A 22487-nucleotide genomic window follows, 5' to 3' on the forward strand; every position below is an offset into this window, starting at 1 on the left:
AAGAATCATCTAGTTTTACTCAATGATATATTCTTGATGAATATATCAATTGCTTTATGGATGTCCTTATTTCTGAAGCTATATATGATTGGGTTAATTATTGGTGTTACCACAGTGTACAGCAGAGACAGGAGTTTACTTAAACTTTGTGGATTTTCTTTCGTAGGTACTGAATAAATACTTGTTATGGTGCCATAATATATAGAGACAACGACTAGGTGAGAGCTGCAGGTAGAGAAGGCCTTACGTCTGCCAGTAAGTGATGGAATTCTTAGGATGGTGAAAATTATGTAGCTATAGGAAATAAAAATGATTAAGAACGGCATGATAACTATAGGTATAGAGAGCAACTTAGTTTCCATTTGAAAGGCATAAGTATCTGAGCAGGAAAGTTCAATCAAAGGAAAAAAATCACAGAAAAAATGGTCAATCACATGTGGACCACAAAACCATAGGTTAAATGATGGTATAGCTTGAGATAGTAGTAATAGAAAACTTAATACCCAGCACATGAGAACTAATTTAAAACTAAACATGTGACTCATTATAGCATTGTAATGCAGTGGGTTACATATGGCCAAATAGCGGTCATAAGACATGACTGTCAGAAGGAGACACTCTGAGGTTACTGAGGTGCAAAAGATTAAATACTGAGTAATACAGCCTAAGAGAGAAATGAGGCCTCCATCATTGAAGACCACATAAAGCATATTGGGGACAATATCTGTGGCCACCAAAATGTCACACACAGAAAGTTGGGTAAGGAAGATGTACATAGGAGAATGGAGATTCTTGCTGTGCACCACCAATGAGATGATCAGGAGGTTCCCCCATATTGTCACACAGTAAATCACAAGGAACAGAGAGAAAGTTAGAAACTTATATTGTTGAAGACTTGGAATTCCTAACAGCAATATTTCTGTGATTATCGTCATATTCCTCATCTGGAAAAATAAAAGATAAGTGTTCAGTGCCTCATATATAAGTTTATTGACCCAGACTGAGAGATAGAATAAACAAAAATGACATGAGCACAAAACCAAAACAAATTGATGCAAGTATTGTAGTATATAAGAATTTAGTAATTTATTTGAACAAAACTGTAAATCTGTTTTCTCTGAATGATCTGCTCCCATCAACTACAGTATCTAGCATTTTAGGTGACCTCAGTATAACACCTCTTAGTCTATAGTGCTGTGTTGGTCTAAAACAGTCTGAACTACTGGACATGAAGATTTGCAGAAATAATCAGACAAAAATTCACTCAATTGGCGGGATGTAATGTCGCCCGAGTCCAGAGGCCATGGTTTTGCCTTGTAAGTGATTGCCCCTTTAATAAAATATTTGAGTCCAACTGGCATTCCACTGAATGTGTCTTATTATCACTGAACAGAGTATTTACTCTGCACCAAGAGGACAATGCATGTATCAGGGTGTAGAGATCATGGGTAGATTTGTGTCACATTTTAAATTTCAATTCTTCTTAAAACTGTAATAGTGTTGGCATTGCAATATAACAATTCACTTTGGGCAATTTGCTGATAATAAAGAACACATTAAATTCTTAATTAATATGTGAGGTATAGAAATCATGCAATAAGCAGATTCCGGTATTATTAATTTGAGTAATTCATCCTTTAAAAAAAAATAAAAAAGATAACACTAGTATATACAAACTTTTGAACCCTCTTTTTATCTAAATATATTTTGTGGTTGGGTGAATCGGATCGTTGGAAAATATATGTCAGCTGATGTACCATAGCAATATGTGATATTTTCTGGTCGGTGTATACTCTCAACTGTGGTGTAGGGAGTCAAAAAGTTACATTTTGGAATGGCTATGTTCAATGTTGGCCATACTGTCCACAGTGCCCATAACATAAATTCTTAACATAAACATACAGTACATATAGTACAGAGTTAATGGTACTTACCTCTGCAGCAATATGATGTAGTGCATTATGTTCTGTAATAATTGTCTCCCTATTATAATACTGTTATGAGTCCTTATTTTCTGCAGTAATTTGAATAAAATAAAACTATTTAAGTAACATGTAACATGAAAAAGTGTCATTGATTTTGATTTCATTACAGAGACAACAGGCCGTCTTACCCACAGCAGAGAGAGACAATGAATGCTCATCTACTACTATTTTTATAATGTAATGAGTAAACTCCAAGGGCTTGTTTATTCTCTACATTCCTCCTTGCCAATCTAGATTTGAAGTTATACAATCTCTAGTGGTTTGTACATAAAAACTTAATAATACAATTAACCCCTTGCCTGGCATGGTCGCACCAGATGCAACCACACCAGGCTGGGCTTTCCCTGACATGGTTGCATCTGATGTGACCAGTCAGAAACCTCACTGTGCAGCAGCAGGAAGTGAAGCTGTCTGCAATTGCTGCTCTCAGAGAGACCTCTGGTCCCTCCACTTCCTGGTTCCCTCCCCTCCAGTGTCTGCCGTGCTGCCAATCATTGCTGGTCAGTCAGCACGGCAGCACCCTCATCCAGCGGCTGCAGACATTAGCAGCCGCTGGGGAAATATAACAAAAACACAGCCCCTCACCTTCCTGAAAGGATTTGGGGGCTACTGAGTGGCACATGCCTAAAACGAGAAGTCATGATGGTCACGATGTCCCAATCATCAATTAGGATATATATGGTCTATAATCAGTGGTGCAAGTGTGTGGGTACGGGTGGGTATGGCGTACCCATAAGAATTTAGCCGTGTGTACGCCGTACCCACACCGACGGGCCGCCGCTCCTCTTCCCTCCCTCCCTCTGCTGCTCCCCGCCGTCCCCGCCGCACCGCTGCTGATGTGAGGGAAGGAGAGCACAGCCTGCGCCTCTTCTTCCCCTCAGTCTCCGGCGGGTGTCTCAGTTTAATTCAGCGCCGATCCGTGAGCCAATCAGAGCTCGCACCACGAGCTCTGATTGGCTCACAGATCAGCGCTGAATTAAACTGAGACACCCGCCGGAGACTGAGGGGAAGAAGAGGTGCAGGCTGCGCTCTCCTCCCCTCACACAGACAGGACGGCAATAGCAGCGGCAGCGGTGAGCAGGGGAGGGGGGGCATGTATACCTGACACTGGGGGATATCTGGCACTGGGGGGGGGCATGTTATACCTGGCACTGGTGGATATCTGGCACTGGGGGGCATGTATACCTGGCACTGGGGGATATCTGGCACTGGGGGCATATCTGGCACTGGGGGATATCTGGCACTGGGGGGGCATGTATACCTGGCACTGGGGGATATCTGGCACTGGGGGCATATCTGGCACTGGGGGATATCTGGCACTGGGGGGCATGTATTCCTGGCACTGGGGGGGCATGTATACCTGGCACTGGGAGCATATCTGGCACAGGGGGGGACTTGTGTACTTGGCACTGGGGGATACCTGGCACTTGGAGCATATCTGGCACTGTGGCCATATCTGGCACTGCGGAGACATGTGTATCTGGCACTGGGGCATATCTGACACTGAGGGTATATCTGGCAATTGGGTCATACTTGTGTATCTTGCACTGGGGGCATTTCTGTATCTGGCACTGTGGGCATATCTGGCACTGGGGGCATACTTGTGTATCTGGCACTGGGGGCATTTCTGTATCTGGCACTGGGGGCATATCTGGCACTGTGAGGGCATTTGTGTATCTGGCACTGTGGGGCAATGTGTATCTGACACTGTAAGGCAATGTATATCTGGCACTCTGGGGGCATTTGTGTATCTGGCACTGTGGGGCAATGTGTATCTGGCACTCTGGGGACATTTGTGTATCTGGCACTCTGTGGGCATTTGTGTATCTGGCACTGTGAGGCAATGTGTATCTGGCACTGTGGGGCAATGTGTATCTGGCACTCTGGGGACATTTGTGTATCTGGCACTCTGTGGGCCATTGTGTATCTGGCACTGTGAGGCAATGTGTATCTGGCACAGTGAGGCAATGTGTATCTGGCACTATGGGGCAATGTATATCTGTCACTGTGGGGCAATGTGTATCTGGCACTCTGGGGACATTTGTGTATCTGGCACTCTGTGGGCCATTGTGTATCTGGCACTGTGAGGCAATGTGTATCTGGCACAGTGAGGCAATGTGTATCTGGCACTATGGGGCAATGTATATCTGTCACTGTGGGGCAACGTGTATCTGGCACTATTTGGGTCATAGGTGTATTTTCCCCTCCCCCATATGTGTATAACGCCCCCATTTTCATTGGCCACACCCCATGTTGCATTTGGCCACACTTATAAGGCATTTTTTCTACTTGCACCACTGTCTATAATATATATATATATATATATATATAATAGACCATATATATCCTAATCATATTGTTTTCAGTTATATATGAGTGAAATATAACTCACAGGTCTAATATATACAATTAAGAACTAACAGGCGGCACATGGCTTTGTTTTTAACATTTCTTTATTATTTTTCACTAGGACAAAACAAAACTTTTTTCCTTTGTTTGCCCATTTTTTCTACATCACATCCAACTATCTTTTATTGTTTTTATATTTCGCAATTTGTGGCCTCATATAGAGGTCAAAAAACTTCATATGAAATACTAATAAAGTTGATTCATTCCATATGGGTATTGGTAAAGTACTATAAATTGAGTGTCAACTCATATATATATAAAAAGTTTAAAGACACAGATACATTAATAATAACACTTTGTATTCATGGGAGTGAGTGCACCCACAGAAACTGAGCACTGTTCTCTTTTTCTTTTTTTGCATATATCTTAGGAACAGTGGGTAGCACCAGTCTACAGATTCATGTGTGCATGATAGACAAAATATAAAGAGACAATATCCCTGGAATTTTCAATTTATTAAAATAGGTCTGGTGTGGGACTTCCTTTTTCTTTACAAATAGACAAAGAATGCAAACATTGAAGCCACAGTGTGCAACTCAGAATCGGGACCTTTGTTTCCTGTGAATTTGACTAACACCTGAATTAACCCTCTGTGTCCATAATACTGTACATATTTGACCATTGGTATTTTATAAATTAAATTTTGTGCATAGGCAGCTGTAAATTTCCTTATTCTGTAACTTGATTCTCTTTCTTAAAATAGTTGATTACTTGATTATAAAGCACTAAGCAAAGAAGTGATAACATCAGTAGCTATTTCACTCATCTATACTGTATATATAAATGCAAAGGCCCTAACTCACTCACTCACTCACTCACTCACACACTCACTCACTCACTCACTGACTCATCACTAATTCTCTCACTTCCCAATATGTTAGGAAGCTGAAATTAAACATAGGCATTCTTCAGGTAGGAAATAGGAAATCTACGTAATTAGAATTTTAATACACCTAGGTGCATGAAGAGGGGGTTGACATAATGATGTCATTACCGATGCATGGCTTGTGTTGCGTGAACAATAACACCCAAATGGACAATCGGATCAAAATTTTAATTGCACCTCCAGTGTGTAGAATTTAATAAACTACAAAAATGGTCCTGTCACTTTTTACCTTATCTCTCACTCACTCACTCACTCACTCACTCACTCACTGACTCATCACTTAATCTCTTACTCCCTGATATGTTAGGAAGCTGAAATTTAACATAGGTATTCTTCAGGTTGAAAATGTGAAAACTACTTAACTAGAATTTAAAAAAAACTTCCCCTAAGGGAATGAAAAGGGTGTCGGCATAACAACGCCAATACCAATCTGTGGCTTGTGTTGCCTGAACGATAACTCCCAAATTGACAATTGGATCAAAATTTGGAATGCACCTCCAGTGTGTAGAATTTAATAAACGACAGTTCAAAAATGGTCGTGTCACTTTTTACAGCATCTGCTACGGGTGCTCTTCGGGTAATGCCAAGAACCATGGATTAATATTTACTTACGTTATGACATCTCAAATTTACATCTCTATAGATTTACCAAATTTTTAACACTCATTTTTATGTAAAGCCGTGAAAATCAGAAACTCCCGTCCGAAGAACAGGTAGAACAGCTAGTTATACAGTGTAAACAAACATTTTCCTCCAGCACACCACAGTGGACCAGAAAAAAAAGACATCCTACTGTACATGATAAAAATATGCAGATATCTCAGTTACATGAATTTGCAAATATATATTAACCCACAAAACATGACAAGGAATCTTTGCTCTGGTGGTCCTACACTACATCATAATAGCACCACTTTTGGTCATAGGTTTATGAATTTCTACATTGAGAGCCAACTCACCTGGCACTACAAGGTTTAGAATACTCTCCAACTTCTGATCCCATACATGCTTCTCAGTACAGTGATACACAGAATTGTGGAGATGCCATGCAGTAGCTGGTGGCTTACAAAATGTTTGCAAATGTATGTAACTGAGTTCTCTGCATTTCTGTCATCCTGTAGGAGGTAAGTCTCTTCTAGTCCACTGCAGTGGGCTGGGGGAATATGTTTATTCTTAGTGTATAATGTATTAAAGAGACACTGATACTAGCATTTCTTTACTGAAAGAGTAATGATCAAGTAATACTTTCAAGAGACAGAAACCACATAGATAATGATGAAAATTCCAGTTGCCTTTGCACAACTTGCCATTTATAAAATTCCAATGGTCAAATATGTACTTAATATGGACATAAATGGTTAGTCCAAGGATAAGTCAAGGATACAAGGAAACAAAGTGCATGACTTTGATTTGGACACTATTTTAAACAAAGTGCAAACATTTGAAAATGAACATTTATTTCAAGCACAGATATTTTTTGATAAAACATTGAATCCTACGGCATTGGGAATATGGATTATTGGTGATACAAAAACTACAAAATTATTAATTGTTGGGTGTATAAGACAAAAAATTCACATTCACTTTTTGGTTCCTTTTATTGAATTTCAAATAAAATACAACTTTTTTGGCATTTTAATTACAATTTTTTTACGTATTAGAAAGTTAAAAAGAAAATTTATTTTGTGAAAGCAGATTCTTCTAATAAGAAAATATGGTGTAATATGTGTGTAAATTACATACAAATTACATAGATATTGAAGATTGAATGGCATGAGTACTTACATAAAGTTGTCCCTTGGGGACATCCAGTAGTGGAGGGGTATAGAATTATTTTTTTGCATCAAACAGTCCAAGTCCAATGCCATCATTGTGGGTGCCAATCAGTCATGTTTGGCCTTATAAATTATGTAAATGTGAGTTTTGGAATCAAAACCAGACTATTTTGTCAATATATTTTGGCAAATATATTTGGCATTGGTCTATTTTTTTAATATGTTGGTAATCTTGAAATACAAATATATATCAAAAAAGAAATTGGTCAGAATATTTGATTTAGGAAACCATATTAGAGTTTGTCTGTTATAATTGAGCAAACATAGCCAACAGAACCACATATACTATATACATGAGACATAAATTCTGCAAATATCTAATCCAGTTTATAAAGGACCAAACTAAACAAATGAAAAACATAGCGACCATCATTTAAAAAAATAAGACATGAAAGTATAGATTCTCAGTTTACAAGAAATTGTCTAGTAAACATATTAGAAAGACTAGACAAAAAGGGCAGACGTGTATGCAAGCATATATGGCCATGTGATTCATTACTGGGCACATTGGGCATTCTGTTGCTGACTGGAATGATTGCCCAGTGCTCCCTGAGCTCCCACCACATCCCTATCCTGCCACCTGAGCTCCAGAGTAGTCTAGAGACTTCAGCCTACTCGCTGCCCAGAAGCCACAGCCTTGAGCTTAGGGCTCCCGTGGCAAGTCCTGCACCATCGTTACTGAGGGGAGCTGCCGGGTACTGCTGCTGCATGTGTGGGGCCCCACTGGCTCTTACCTAACAGACCCCACTACTGTTGTAACCCTCCTGCAACATGTGTACACGTGAGAGTGGATGGGGATGGTGCTGGAGATCACAGGGAGCTGCAATCTTGGAGCCAGTTTTACAGCCCTGATCTTCTACAGCACCTGGTCTACTCTGCTTGTGGCTGATGGGATTTATCAGGTACTTTATTTGTTTCTGCACTGGACGCTTATAGCTGGCTTCCCTTCTCTCTCCTGCAGTACAGCAGCCATCGGTGCACTCAGACCCTCCTCATTGTTTTCCACTGGACGGCTTACACCAAGATGTCGGTGTCTGTCCTAGAGCCCTGTGATTTATGAATGGCCTCCCTTTCCGTATTAACACCTGTCTACCTGTTACATATTCAGGGGTGACTTTGCACCTAACATCCAAGAGACCTTTGTGATTTCTTCATGCTTACCTGAGAACCTACCATATGCTATGCTGACCTCTCTATTTGCTGATTTTTTTTCTGTCTCAACATGCCATCCAAAAACTCTAAGTTGGACCTGGCTCCTTCAACCCTGTTAACTGCCCATAAAACTCTGGAATCAACAACTTCAAAAATGTTGCTAACATCCTCACCGCTGGCTCCTACAATTGGTCCTCCTGATCCTCCAGCCCCTGGCTCTGAGCCCCCCCTCCACAAACAGTCCAATCACCATCCGCACATTTCACTAAATGGTTCAGGCCCCCCATGCAGACTTTACTGTTTACTTTCAATCCTCTGTCTATCAACTTTTTAGCGGGAGGTGTCTGGCTTTGGTGATCGCACCAACCACGTGGAGAACACTATGCTGGAGCTGATGACTTCCAAAAATGAGATCCTAAACTCTCACAATGCTTTCCTTACAGAATTCTCAGCAGTTAAAGACAAGCTGACTGATGTAGAGTACAGTTCCATACAGAATAATATCAAGATTCGAAAATTGCGGTTTTCAATGATGCTCTTTGTGATTACACTTAGACCCTCTTCCAGAAGCTTCTCCACTCCTCTCGAGACAGGTATTTCATTATTGATCAGATTCACAGACTGTGAAAACCTCACTCTGCTCCCAACAATGCATAATAAGATACACTTCTTAGGGTACATTTCTTTCACATTAACACGGGTATCATAAAAGCGTCTCCACTGGTGGATGGTATGAAAGTCCTGGGTAATCTTCAGCTCTTTAGAAGGAAGGTTATCCAGCGCTCATGTAGGTGGGTATTTGATTTGCCCTAAGGCTGCTACCTATTTGCAGAAGTTCCTCAAACTTCGATAATGGTAGGTACAATATGGGGTTAGGTGCGCCAAGGGGACAAATTTGTGCTTATTTGAAAGGGATGATGTTTGAAATGATACTCAAACTAATTGTTGAATCTCACAATGGTGTTCTTTATTTTGGTCAGAAAATGGGGGGGGGGAGGGGTGGTATCGGATATGGAGGAAAGGGGAGTGAAAGAGCTGGGGGGAGGGGGAATGGAAAAAGGTTGTAATAAATAAGCTGTAAATGTAGCAATATCCGTATTGGCGGATATGTTTTTTTGGTTAATATAACGTATTGGAGGCACTCAGGTCAGTGGCGTCCCACCTCTGTAGTGCCTAGAGTCTTGTAATGCTGTCCAGAGCCTGTGTGTGGTAAATTTGTTTGGTCAGAAAAAAATGTGGAAGAATTGCAGCAAAAATGGTGGGGGTCCCCCCGGAGGGTCGGTGCGGCAAGGGGTCCTGGTGATCACTAAGGGTTAGGTAATGAGGGCTCCGGACATACCGTCCGCCCCTGGGCTCTGTCAGTACACAGTGTCGCTCTTTTGAGAACACTGTGACTATCTGTGCCAATTGGGGAAGCGGTCACCGTCTTGGAGAGGGAGAAGGACGACTGCTTCTAGCCCTGCTGGGCTGTCTGCCGTGTCCTTTCCTCTCCTACAGAGTCCCTTACCTTGTCCTCGTAGTCCCGTCTCGTTCCCTCTTGCCGGCGGCCTTCTCCGTTCTTCTTCGGCGGCGTTGTCCTCTTCCTTCCGGGTTGCTCCGATCACGTGATCAGGGTGCGAGGTCGCGATGTGTTCGGTCCGTGAAGCGGCGGCTCCCTCTCTTCCGTTTTCGTTTGCTTTACGGCTCTGTTTGTCTGGAGGTTATATTGAATATTAAAGTCGTGGATAAAAGCAAGGTGCTATGGTTCCAACGCGTATCGGCCCTTTCTGGCCTTCGTCAGGGAATCTTGTTCGGCCATGTTTGTTGTGGGCTATTTAGCCCATCTTGGAAAAAGGTCTGCAAAACTCTTATGCACACTGGTATCCACAATCACCCTTCCCCTGCAGCCTGTGTTTTCATATACATGCCCTCCAACTAATTGAACCTGCTCCTCAGACCGCCCCCAAATCAGGACCAATGAAAAAGAGAGACCTTTTTCCAAGATGGGCTAAATAGCCCACAACAAACATGGCCGAACAAGATTCCCTGACGAAGGCCAGAAAGGGCCGATACGCGTTGGAACCATAGCACCTTGCTTTTATCCACGACTTTAATATTCAATATAACCTCCAGACAAACAGAGCCGTAAAGCAAACGAAAACGGAAGAGAGGGAGCCGCCGCTTCACGGACCGAACACATCGCGACCTCGCACCCTGATCACGTGATCGGAGCAACCCGGAAGGAAGAGGACAACGCCGCCGAAGAAGAACGGAGAAGGCCGCCGGCAAGAGGGAACGAGACGGGACTACGAGGACAAGGTAAGGGACTCTGTAGGAGAGGAAAGGACACGGCAGACAGCCCAGCAGGGCTAGAAGCAGTCGTCCTTCTCCCTCTCCAAGACGGTGACCGCTTCCCCAATTGGCACAGATAGTCACAGTGTTCTCAAAAGAGCGACACTGTGTACTGACAGAGCCCAGGGGCGGACGGTATGTCCGGAGCCCTCATTACCTAACCCTTAGTGATCACCAGGACCCCTTGCCGCACCGACCCTCCGGGGGGACCCCCACCATTTTTGCTGCAATTCTTCCACATTTTTTTCTGACCAAACAAATTTACCACACACAGGCTCTGGACAGCATTACAAGACTCTAGGCACTACAGAGGTGGGACGCCACTGACCTGAGTGCCTCCAATACGTTATATTAACCAAAAAAACATATCCGCCAATACGGATATTGCTACATTTACAGCTTATTTATTACAACCTTTTTCCATTCCCCCTCCCCCCAGCTCTTTCACTCCCCTTTCCTCCATATCCGATACCACCCCTCCCCCCCCCCATTTTCTGACCAAAATAAAGAACACCATTGTGAGATTCAACAATTAGTTTGAGTATCATTTCAAACATCATCCCTTTCAAATAAGCACAAATTTGTCCCCTTGGTGCACCTAACCCCATATTGTAATCTTCAGCTCTTCCCAAACATCACAGTCCATACCATTAATAAAAGACAGTCCTTTCAGCCCAATACTATTGCACTTAGGGTCAAAAACATCTGCTATCATTGTAATCCCTGTAAAGTGCCTCATCCGTAAACATGTATCCTCTTATATTGTTTCTACTTTGGAGGCTCAGTTCAAACTCCTTGAGGAATGTCGAATCTCTGTTTATAATGTTCATCCTAACTCAGCTCTCCCTTTTCAATCAGAATGTACTTTGTTGGGCTGAAATAGTGATTTTACTTCTGCTAGATGTCATCTTTGTGTTCCCAGCAGACATGTCACTGCTTTAGGGAGCTATACCCCATTTATGCTAGATTCTACTGACTGTTCTACCCCATGGATATTGCTTGCAGCATTACCTAAGGTACTGGATGGTTTACTTTGTACTCATGGCCTGCGAGAGTGTGGTCGGCTTGTTGCAAATATCTTTTTTTATTTATTTCATTGCTATTTTTGTTTTGGACACTATGACATTACCCAATGGGTTTCTGTTATATATAGTCTCTATTTAACCTACAGTGTCCATTCTTACCCGATTTTTGTGAATTCTCTGTTATGCCTCTGCAATTTTTCACTAGACATTAATTCTATAGCATTCATTATGGTTTATGTTTATTAAGTCTGTGTTTAATATATATATTTTTTGGTATGGTCTCACGGGTTACCTAGTTTTCCATTTTTTTTTCAGCAACTACTGTGGCGGAGTTTCCTGGCTAGATGAATTTTTTTTATCCTTCCCCCTTTTTCACTAGTTTTGAGTCCTACCCTTTTTTCTCTCATGAGACTGTCTCACCTGCATTATTATACTATACTTCACATATGTCCCATGCTAATTTGGCCTATTTATCAGCAGCGCTAATAAGTTAATGGAAGTCCTGGACAAGAAAATAGCCAGCAGTGGGTGACAGGGAGAGGGTGATGCCAGAGAGAGGTTGACAGCAGTGGGTGACAGGGGTGGGTGACACAGGGGAGAGGGTGAAAGGAAAAGCATGATGCCAGGAAGAGCATGACACCAGGGAGAGGGTCACCAGGGAGAGGGTGACAGCAGTGGGTGATGCCAGGGAGAAGGTGACAGGGAGGGAGATGCCAGGGAGAGGGTGACAGCAGTAGGTGATGCCAGGGAGAGGGTGGCAGCAGTGGGTGATGCCAGAGAGAGGGTGACAGGGAGGGTGACATCAGGGAAGGGGTGAAAGCGGGGACAGGGTGAAGGGGAGGGTGACGCCATAGAGAGGGTGATAGCAGTGGGTGATGCCAGGGAGAGGGTGACCCCAGGGAGGGGGTGATAGCAGTGGGTGACACCAGGGAGAGGATGGCAGCAGTGGGTGATGCCAGGGAGATGGTGACACCAGTGAGGGGCTGACAGCAGTGAGTGATGACAGGGAGAGGGTGGCAGCAGTGGATGATGCCAGGGAGAGGGTGATGCCAGGGAGAGGGTGACAGCAGTGTATGATGCCAGGGAAAGGGTGGCTGTAGTGGGTGACAGGGATAGGGTGATGCCAGGGAAAGGGTAACAGCAGTAGCAGCAGGTGAGAGTGTAAAAGAGAAAAGTAAAGGATAATGGGAACAGACAGTGAATGACAAGTATAGTGGTATTTACTTACATGGACCTTAGCCTAGAACTGCGGGGTTCGCCAGTGACAGCCTGAAAAGGAATCCAGGGTTGGGAGAGAGAGAGTGAGAGAAGAGGAGAGAAGTGGGTGATCATGGCCCCTCTCCACCTCTGGCCAGATTAGACTCACTGGGGTATATTTACTAAGGTCCAATTTCATTTGAGTTGGCTTTTTTTTCTAAGTGTGATCTTGTGAATTTACAAAACTCAAATCTCGGCAGTGTTGAGGCTATTCATATTGAGATACACTGCCGACCACACAAATACGAATCAATAGACCATCATTCAAACATGGCTGTTATTTAATAGAACTCAGTAATTTACTAAGAATTTGTATTCTCAATCACTGCCGATAATAGCCAAACACTGCAAACACTGCTGGGAAAGCATGGAATTCATTAAAAAATGGAGCTTTCAAATAGACCTGCTTTTTGCTGTCGTGTTGTGATAGTCATGTATGAATCAGTGAGATCCGTGCATGCTTATCTGTTGTAAAGGATGTGAATGGGTTAAAAGTTAAAAAAAGAAATGCGTGGGGTCCCCCCTCCTATGTATAACCAGCTTTGGGCTCTTTGAACCGTTCCTGGTTGTTTAAATACTGGGAAAAAATTGGACAGGGGTTCCCCGTATTTAGACAACCAGCACCAGGCTCTTAGTCCAGTCCTGGTTCTAAAAATATGGGGGACAAACGATGTAGGGGTCCCCCAAATTTTCAAAACCAGCACCGGGCTCCACTAGCCAGGGAGATAATGCCACAGCCGAGGACAATTTTATATTGGTCCCTGCAGCCGTGGCATTACCCCCCAACTAGTCACCCCTGGCCGGGGTTCCATGGAGGAGTGACATAGTAACATAGTAATTAAGGTTGTAAAAAGACAATTGTCCATCGAGTTCAACCTATTTGTGGTCTCCTATGCAGTCTTATTACAGGACTAGTTATTTTTATGTTAGGACTAGTTATATTAATTATAATGCATGCCTACGCACCATAACCCTGAATATTTTTATCCAATAGGAATTTATCTAACCCATTCTTAAATGGTGTTGAATTAGTCCACCATTACTACTCTCTCAGGCACGGAATTCCAAACACGTATTGTCCTTACTGTGAAAAAACCTTTTCCCCTCAATGTGCGGAAACTCCTCTCCTGTAACCTAATCGAGTGACCACGTGTCCTCTGTGCTGATCTTATAGAAAACAGGTCCCTCCCAAGTTCTGTGTATTGACCCCTTATATATTTGTAGATGTTGATCATGTCCCCTCTTAGTCTCCTCTTTTCCAATGTAAATATGCCTAGCCTTGCAAGCCTTTCCTTGTATTCCAGCGTCTCCATGCCCTTGATTAGTTTGGTCGCCCACCTCTGAACCTTTTCTAGCTCCAGGATATTATTTTTGTAATATGGTGCCCAAAATTGCACACAGTATTCAAGATGTGGTCTCATTAGTGATTTATATAATGGGAGTATAATACTCTTGTCCCTTGCATCAATTCCCCATTTTATGCATGCTAATATCTTATTAGCCTTCTTTGCTGCACTCCTACTTTGGGTACTGCTGCTTAATTTGCTATCTATGTGAACCCCTAGGTCTTTTTCCAGTACAGAATCCCCTAATATTATCACATTTAGTATGTAGGTGTAATTATTGGTCTTGCCCCCACAGTGCATTACCTTACACTTGTTTGTAGTGTATCTCATTATCCATTTTGCCGTCCATGCTACCAGTTTAGTTAAGTCGTTCTGAAGAGACTCAGCATCCCCCTCCATATTTATAAACTTACACAATTTGGTATCATCTGTGAAAATTGACACCATGCTCTCTAGACCTACTGTTAGGTCGTTGATGAAAATGTTGAACAAAAGTGGTCCGAGTACAGACCCTTGTGGTACACCACTTAGTAATTTAGTCCAATTTGAAAATGATCCATTGACCACAACGCGCTGCTCCCTATTATCTAACCAATTACCGACCCAAGTGCATATTGTGCTCCCTAGACCTATTTCTTGTAGCTTATAGATAAGACGCATGTGTGGTACAGTGTCGAAAGCTTTGGCAAAGTCTAAAAAGATTACATCCACCTCCTTACCCTGATAAAGGTTCGCACTTACTGTTTCAGAAAAGCCAAGTAAGTTGGTCTGATATGATCTGTCCTTCACAAATCCATGTTGGTTCCTTTTAATGACCTTATTTGCTTCAAGGAACTTTTGAATACTGGGGGTAATTCCAAGTTGATCGCAGCAGGAATTCTGTTAGTAGATGGGCAAAACCATGTGCACTGCAGGGGGGGGGGGGCAGATATAACATGTGCAGAGAGAGTAAGATTTGGGTGGGTTATTTTGTTTCTGTGCAGGGTAAATACTGGCTGCTTTATTTTTACACTGCAATTTAGATTGCAGATTGAACACACCACATCCAAATCTAATTCTCTCTCCACATGTTAAATCTGCCTCCCCTGCTGTGCGCATGGTTTTGCCCAACTGCTAACAGAATTCCTGCTGCGATCAACTTGGAATTACCTCCACTGTCCCTTAGAATACCATCCAATACTTTCCCCACTATAGATGTAAGACTAACTGGTCTATAATTACCTGGTTCAGCTTTGCTCCCTTTTTGAATATCGGCACTTCCTCCGCTATACGCCAGTCTTTGGGAACCATACCCGATTTAACCGAATCCATGAAGATCAAAAATAGAGGTCTTGCTAGTTCAGCGTGCAGCTCCATAAGAACCCTCTGGTGAATTCCATCAGGACCAGGTGACTTATTAATCTTTAACTTTTTTAATCGGTCACAGACTACCTCCTCACATAAATAAGCATTTAGCAGTGGGACATTATCTTTGTTGAGATTTTGTGTTAGACCCAGCATTTGGTCCTCTCTGGTAAATACCGTTGAAAAAAATGTGTTTAGTTTGTTTGCTATGTCATTATCATTTTTGATTAAGACTCCCCTCTTGTCCTTTAAAGGGCCTATACTCTCCTTCTTTAGTCTCTTGCTGTTGATGTACTAAAAATTATTTGGGGATTCGCTTTGCTTTCCTGTGCTACTAGCTTTTCAGTTTCTACTTTAGCCGCTCTTATTCCTTTTTTGCATTTTTTGTTACAGTCCTTATAATGCTGAAATGACTCCGCATCTCCCTCAGATTTGTATTTTTTAAATGCTCATCTTTTTTTGTCCATTATTTCCTTTATATTTTTGTTAAACCACATTGGTTTGGGATTTTTATTCCTTTTTTGCTGCTGGTGGGAATAAATTTACGAGTATTATTAATTAGCAGTGATTTTAACACATCCCATTTCTCTGTAGTATTTTTTCCATGAAACAGAATTTCCCATTCAATGTCCCTTAATGCTTCCTTCATCATGTCAAAGTTGGCTTTGCTAAAGTTTAGAGTCCTAGTTGAGCCAGTACAGGACTGCTTATGAAAACTGATATTGAATGTGACCATATTGTGGTCGCTGTTACCTATGGGCTCTCCTACTTCAATATATGGGCTCTTGCCTTAAATCAAGAGGTCCCCATCCTCCAGGCACCCAAGGGCCATGGGTGAAGCCCGAGGCTGTCCCCAGTACCCCTGGGTGGTGGGTGCTTTGCTGATAGCCATAAGTGTGTTAAAAAAAGGATATTGTTTTGTTAGAGAATCACAAGTACCAGCATAGGGGGAAATAATGGGCCCGCTGGTACCTGTAGTTCTACAACACAAAAAATACCCAAATAAAAACACAACACATATCTTGAAAGTAAAAATTTATTAAAACACACTTATGCACTGATGCATACTTACCTACATCCCTCGCTGAGAATCACATCCACTTGTCCAGTAGAATCCAATAGGGGTACCTGTAAAAATGAGAGAGATTACTTACCTACATCCCACGCCGAGAATCACGTCCACCTGTCTAGTAGAATCCAATAGGGGTATCTGTAGAGAGAGAGAGAGAGAGAGAGAGAGAGAGAGAGAGAGAGAGAGAGGCGGCACACAAGTTGCTCGTTAAAAGACTTCCCTCCAAATGTACTCGGCCTCCTCTTATATTAGCAGGGCCCCACTGCTATAGAATGCATACATTTCTATAGCAGTGGATCCTTGCTAATGCAAGAGGAGGCCTGAGTGCATAGGGAGCGAAGTTGTTGGATGTTCTATTTCTTAAAATTATGAGACTTTGAGAACAATGAGAGAGAGAGAGATAGAGAGAGAAAGAGAGACTACCTTGCCGTCCGGTCTCCAGCATCATCGGGCCAACGCGGGGACAAATCGACACAGGGGGAAGGGGAGGCGGAAGGCATCGGAAATGAAGCTGTGGGTGAGAAGGAAGCAGCCACCTCACATCCCGGTGGGGTTACATAGGAGGAGGTTAATGTGTCGGGGGACAGAGCGACACTGGGAGGGGGTATGGAAGGCATCGGAAATGCAGCTGTGGGTGGGGAGGAAGCGGACGACTCACATCTGATCGGGGTGACATAAAAGGAGGTTACTATGCCGCAGGACAGAGCGACACAGGAGGGGGAGGCAAAAGTCTCCGCACATGCAGGTGGATCCCGCTAGGGTAACGGAGGATGTGGAGGAGAGAGGGGTGCGCACTTATACCGCAGCTTATGGGTGATTGGACCAGCTTTTTTGGATTTCAGTTTCATCTGTATGCAGATGATACTCAAATCTACCACTCCTCCCCAGATTTGTCACCATCTGTATTAGTCCGTGTCACTGAATGCCTTTCTGCCATTTCATCATGGATCACACCTCGCCACATCAAACTTAATATTTCCAACAGAGTTATTTATATTTCTACCATCCAGTAGCAGTTACCAACCTGATATCTCTATCACTGTTGAGAACTCAGCAATCAATCCTACCCCACAAGTTCGCTGCCTAGGCATCATTCTTGACTCTGAACTGTCCTTTGTTCCCCATCTGTCTCAAAATTATGTTACATACACCTAAGAGACATATCCAAGATATGACCATATCTTACACAAGACAACGCAAAAACTCAAATCCATGCTTTCATTATCTCCTGCATAGATTATTGCAATAATCTTTTTACTGGTCTTACCAAAATGAGACTCTCACCACTAAAATCCATTCTGAATGCTGCTGCAAGGCTAATTTTCCTTGCTAGATGTTCATCATCTGCAGATCCACTCTGTAAGTCCCTCCATTGGTTACCTGTATACTACCATATTACATTTAAAGTACTTTTACTCACACACAAGGCCATTAACAAAACTACAGACTGTACATCTCTTGGCTTATTTCAAAATTTCTCTCAACCCGACCTCTCGGCTGTTCACAAGATCTATGTCTCTCATCCACACTCATTATTTGCTCCCATTCACAATTGCAGGACTTTCTTTGGGCAGCACCCACTCTGTAGAATGAGCTACCATGCACAATAAGAATCTCCTCTAGTCTCCAAACCTTCAAGAATTCCCTGAAAATTCACATCTTCAAGCTAGCTTATCCAGAACCGCTCACTCAACCTTCATAAGTTTACCTATCCAGTTACATCGTCTCTGTACAGTCCACACATAGCCTCACATATTCTCTCGCCTCTGTACAGTCCACGCATATCTTCACATATTTTCTCTTTCGTCACTCTCCCATCCTCCTGACCCCAGGCCAACATCACAGTGTGATCTTTTCATACAGCCCACCAAGAGCCTTGCCTTCACATTTCTTACTGGTTACATGTATGTACCACTACTCTAGCAGATTTGTTTTCCCTTTATTCCTACAGTAATTACTTTTTGTGATCTATACACAAAATATGGGCTTAGGCCCTCAAACTAGTTCTTTTATCTTCTACAATGCCACTGGGGTGATACGATGGCGTCCACCCAATATGTCTTTTCTCTACCCTTACTCAAAATTTTAACTAGACTTACCACCCCCTCCTCCCATGGAGCTCTATTCTTTTGGTATGGTTATCTTTTCCCTCCTGGCCCCTTTGACAAATCCCTCATTTACATGCAATGGGAGCAGGAACCATCTTACCTATTTTTCACTGTTTCCTTATACTAACCACACTAAAATGCATGCAAACTCCTTCATAAATTATAGTTGATCCCTATAAAACTATATTGATTTCAGCATATATCCTTTAAATACTGTTGGTATTTATGCCACCAGCACAAAACAATACTACTTATCTTTTGGGACTGTCCTGTCCTAGACCACTTTTAGGGTGAGGTGTATTCCCTTATAAATAATGTATTGAATTTTTATTTCTCTAGATCCTAGCTTTGCTCTAAGGGTATCTACTAGTGGTCCCTAAGGTTGCTTGCTATGTCCTTGAACATATCTTTATTGCATCTATCACAACTAGCACCCAACACTGGAAATCCCCATCTTCAAAATCCAATTTCACTTTGAGATGAAAACCAGATATTTCCTATTTTCCATGTCCTTCTCTGTCCCATTTTTTAAATGGCTTCCCTAACACACCTACAGTACAGTATATCACAGAGGTAAGAGAGCTCCTTCCAAAGGCTTGGTTACAATCGGTCCCTTTCCTTCACCCAATCTGTATGAAACTCTAACAGCTGAATCTCCCACCTGAAGGGCTGCTGTATATTACTGTGTGTCTCATAACATGTTATATTTCTTGTTTTTACTATGCTCATGGCCTGTTTTTTTCTTGTCTCTACCTATTTTTCTTTAAATTTTGCACTAGTTACCAGCCAGTCAAAATGATCGAGCAACACAACAATGGGGGTAATTCCAAGTTGATCGCAGCAGGAAATTTTTTAGCAGTTGGGCAAAACCATGTGCACTGCAGGGGGGGCAGATATAACAAGTGCAGAGAGAGTTGGATTTGGGTGTGGTGAGTTCAATCTGCAATCTAAATTCCAGTGTAAAAATAAAGCAGCCAGTATTTACCCTGCACAGAAACAAAATAACCCACCCAAATCTAACTCTCTCTGCAGATGTTATATCTGCCCCCCCTGCAGTGCACATGGGGGGTCATTCCGAGTTGTTCGCTCGGTAAAAATCTTCGCATCGCAGCGATTTTCCGCTTAATGCGCATGCGCAATGTCCGCACTGCGACTGCGCCAAGTAAATTTGCTATGCACTTAGGAATTTTACTCACGGCTTTTTCTTCGTTCTGGCGATCGTAATGTGATTGACAGGAAATGGGTGTTACTGGGCGGAAACAGGCCGTTTTATGGGCGTGTGGGATAAAACGCTACCGTTTCCGGAAAAAACGCAGGAGTGGCTGGAGAAACGGGGGAGTGTCTGGGCGAACGCTGGGTGTGTTTGTGACGTCAAACCAGGAACGACAAGCACTGAAATGATCGCAGATGCCGCGTAAGTCTGGAGCTACTCAGAAACTGCTACGAGGTGTGTAATCGCAATATTGCGAATACATCGTTCGCAATTTTAAGATGCTAAGATTCACTCCCAGTAGGCGGCGGCTTAGCATGAGCAAATCTGCTAAAATCCGCTTGCGAGCGAACAACTCGGAATGACCCCCATGGTTTTGCTCAACTGCTAACAAATTTCCTGCTGCGATCAACTTGAAATTACCCCCAATAATGTCAGCTACAGGGGCTGTGCGCGCCCAAAAGGAGCAATACTTGAATTTAGTGGTTGCCAGTGTGTAATACACTCAAATTCCTCCCCTAGGATTAGCATTAGCCTTGTATTATATAGGATTGTGTACTGCATGCTGTTTGATATTATGCATTTTAATGTTCTGTCTTATGCCATCCCTTTCCCCTCTTATCCTTCCTTCTGTACTCATTTTCATTTTCTGTATGACTAAGGATAACTAACAGTATATTTACAGTACATATATGAGTATATTTAAAGTTACTTGTATTCATGCTACCTCCCTCAGCTTACACCACACAACTGGCCTCAGTACAGATGGGTCCTCTATTATCTTGACTGTTTCTGCACCTAGACAGTGATTTAGTCATGCCTAGGTGATAGCGTAGGTTGCTGAGTTTAATCACGGACAGGCGCGTTGAGGCATGACTAGAGACTCAGCATGCAATACACATCTCTACCACTGGGTGGCCAATGCTCCACTAATCCAGTACTTTAGTTTGAATAGTGGTGGATTGATCTACAAGCTCTGGCAAATGGTCAGTGATGACTGTAATGTTAATATACAGTCCTGTACTGCATAGTGTACACACAGATGTGACGAATGGTCAGACGGAGAGATTAAAAAAAAATAGTTTATTCAGACGCAAATGAATGTGTTAAAACACTTGTGAATGCAGATGCAACTAATGTGTGAACACTTGTGAATGCAGACGCAACTAATGTGTGAAAGGAATAATGTAGCTCATTGACTTTACAGAATGTATAGTGCACTAAATGAGTGTCCGAGTCCCCTAACGGCATAAATTAACAATTAGTGCACTGTACATACTGTAAAGTCAATGAGCTACATTGTTCCTTTCACACATTAGTTGCGTCTGCATACACAAGTGTTTTAAAACCTTTATTTGCATCTGTATAAACTATTCACACAGTGATTTGGCATCCAGGAACTTAGGGAGGAGCTTTTATCTCTCCCCATTATACTTAGTACTAGGGAATTTGGACTCTCACATATCCCTAACATCAATAGACCATACTGTATCTGTAACACATTCAGTTGCATCTGTATATGCTGTACTATTTGCATATGTGCTGTATATACTGTTATATACTGTATGACATGCTGTAGCATATTGTAGCATAATGAGACACACCGGTAAAGTAGTTCTTGCGCTGTAGTTCAGTATTGTATTTTAATGGAGACCACACGCATGCACATTGGTGATTTTAAAAAGCAACGTCTGGTGGATGATCTTAGGTATTACACTCAAAGGTAACGCCAAACGCACTGTGCGCCTCCATTTGAATAGGCGCGCCTCCTTGCTCCCAGTCACGCTGCATATGCCCGATTGTGACTAACACCTCAGTCAAGATAACGGAGGACCCATCTGTATATAGACCTTTCCTCTAAGGAGATCCAACAAGCAGTTCAATAGCTACATTGGTCCATGGCCCCTGTCTTGGTTGGATTTACTGCCTTACAATATACTGTGTCACAAACAATTCCTATAGCCCCTGACTCATGGGCTCCTCATATAATGTAACTCTTTACAGCATCCAAGTATACTAAAATAACTTAAAGACGTGCTGGTAGCACCATTGATCGAATTATTCAACCAGACATTAGCTACAGGAGTAATTCCAGAGGACTGGAAAAGAGCAAATGTAGTCCCACTGCACAAAAGTGGAAGCAAGGAAGAGGCAAACAACTACAGACCAGTGAGTCTTACATCAGTAGTAGGGAAATTGATGGAAACACTCTTAAAAGAAAGAGTTGTAGATTATCTCAAATCTGGCAATTTAGAGGATCCCAAACAGCATGGATTCACTGGGGGGAGATCATGTCAAACAAATCTTATTTACTTTTTTGACTGTGTGACTGAAGTGATGGATAAAGGTGGAGCCATGGATATAGCTTATCTAGACTTTAGTAATGCTTTTGACACTGTTCCATATCGCAGACTGCTAAGTAAACTTGAAAGTTTGGGATTGGATATTAGGATTATTGAATGGATAAGATCTTAATTGAAGGATAGAAAACAGAGAGTTGTGGTAAATGGAGTGCATTCACAGGAGG

The 22487-nt window shown here is 42.5% G+C and overlaps 1 protein-coding gene across 1 annotated transcript; it reads right to left on the minus strand.

Annotated features, from left to right (window-relative positions):
- Window positions 1-5: 5 nt before the first annotated feature.
- Window positions 6-944, minus strand: LOC134934013 (olfactory receptor 5A2-like). The gene has a single exon (XM_063929537.1). The coding sequence runs from the start codon at window positions 942-944 to the stop codon at window positions 6-8; it is 939 nt and encodes a 312-aa protein (XP_063785607.1).
- Between the last annotated feature and the right edge of the window lie 21543 nt (window positions 945-22487).

Source organism: Pseudophryne corroboree, chromosome 6 (assembly GCF_028390025.1).
Source record: "Pseudophryne corroboree isolate aPseCor3 chromosome 6, aPseCor3.hap2, whole genome shotgun sequence".
NCBI classification, from domain to species: Eukaryota; Metazoa; Chordata; class Amphibia; order Anura; family Myobatrachidae; genus Pseudophryne; species Pseudophryne corroboree.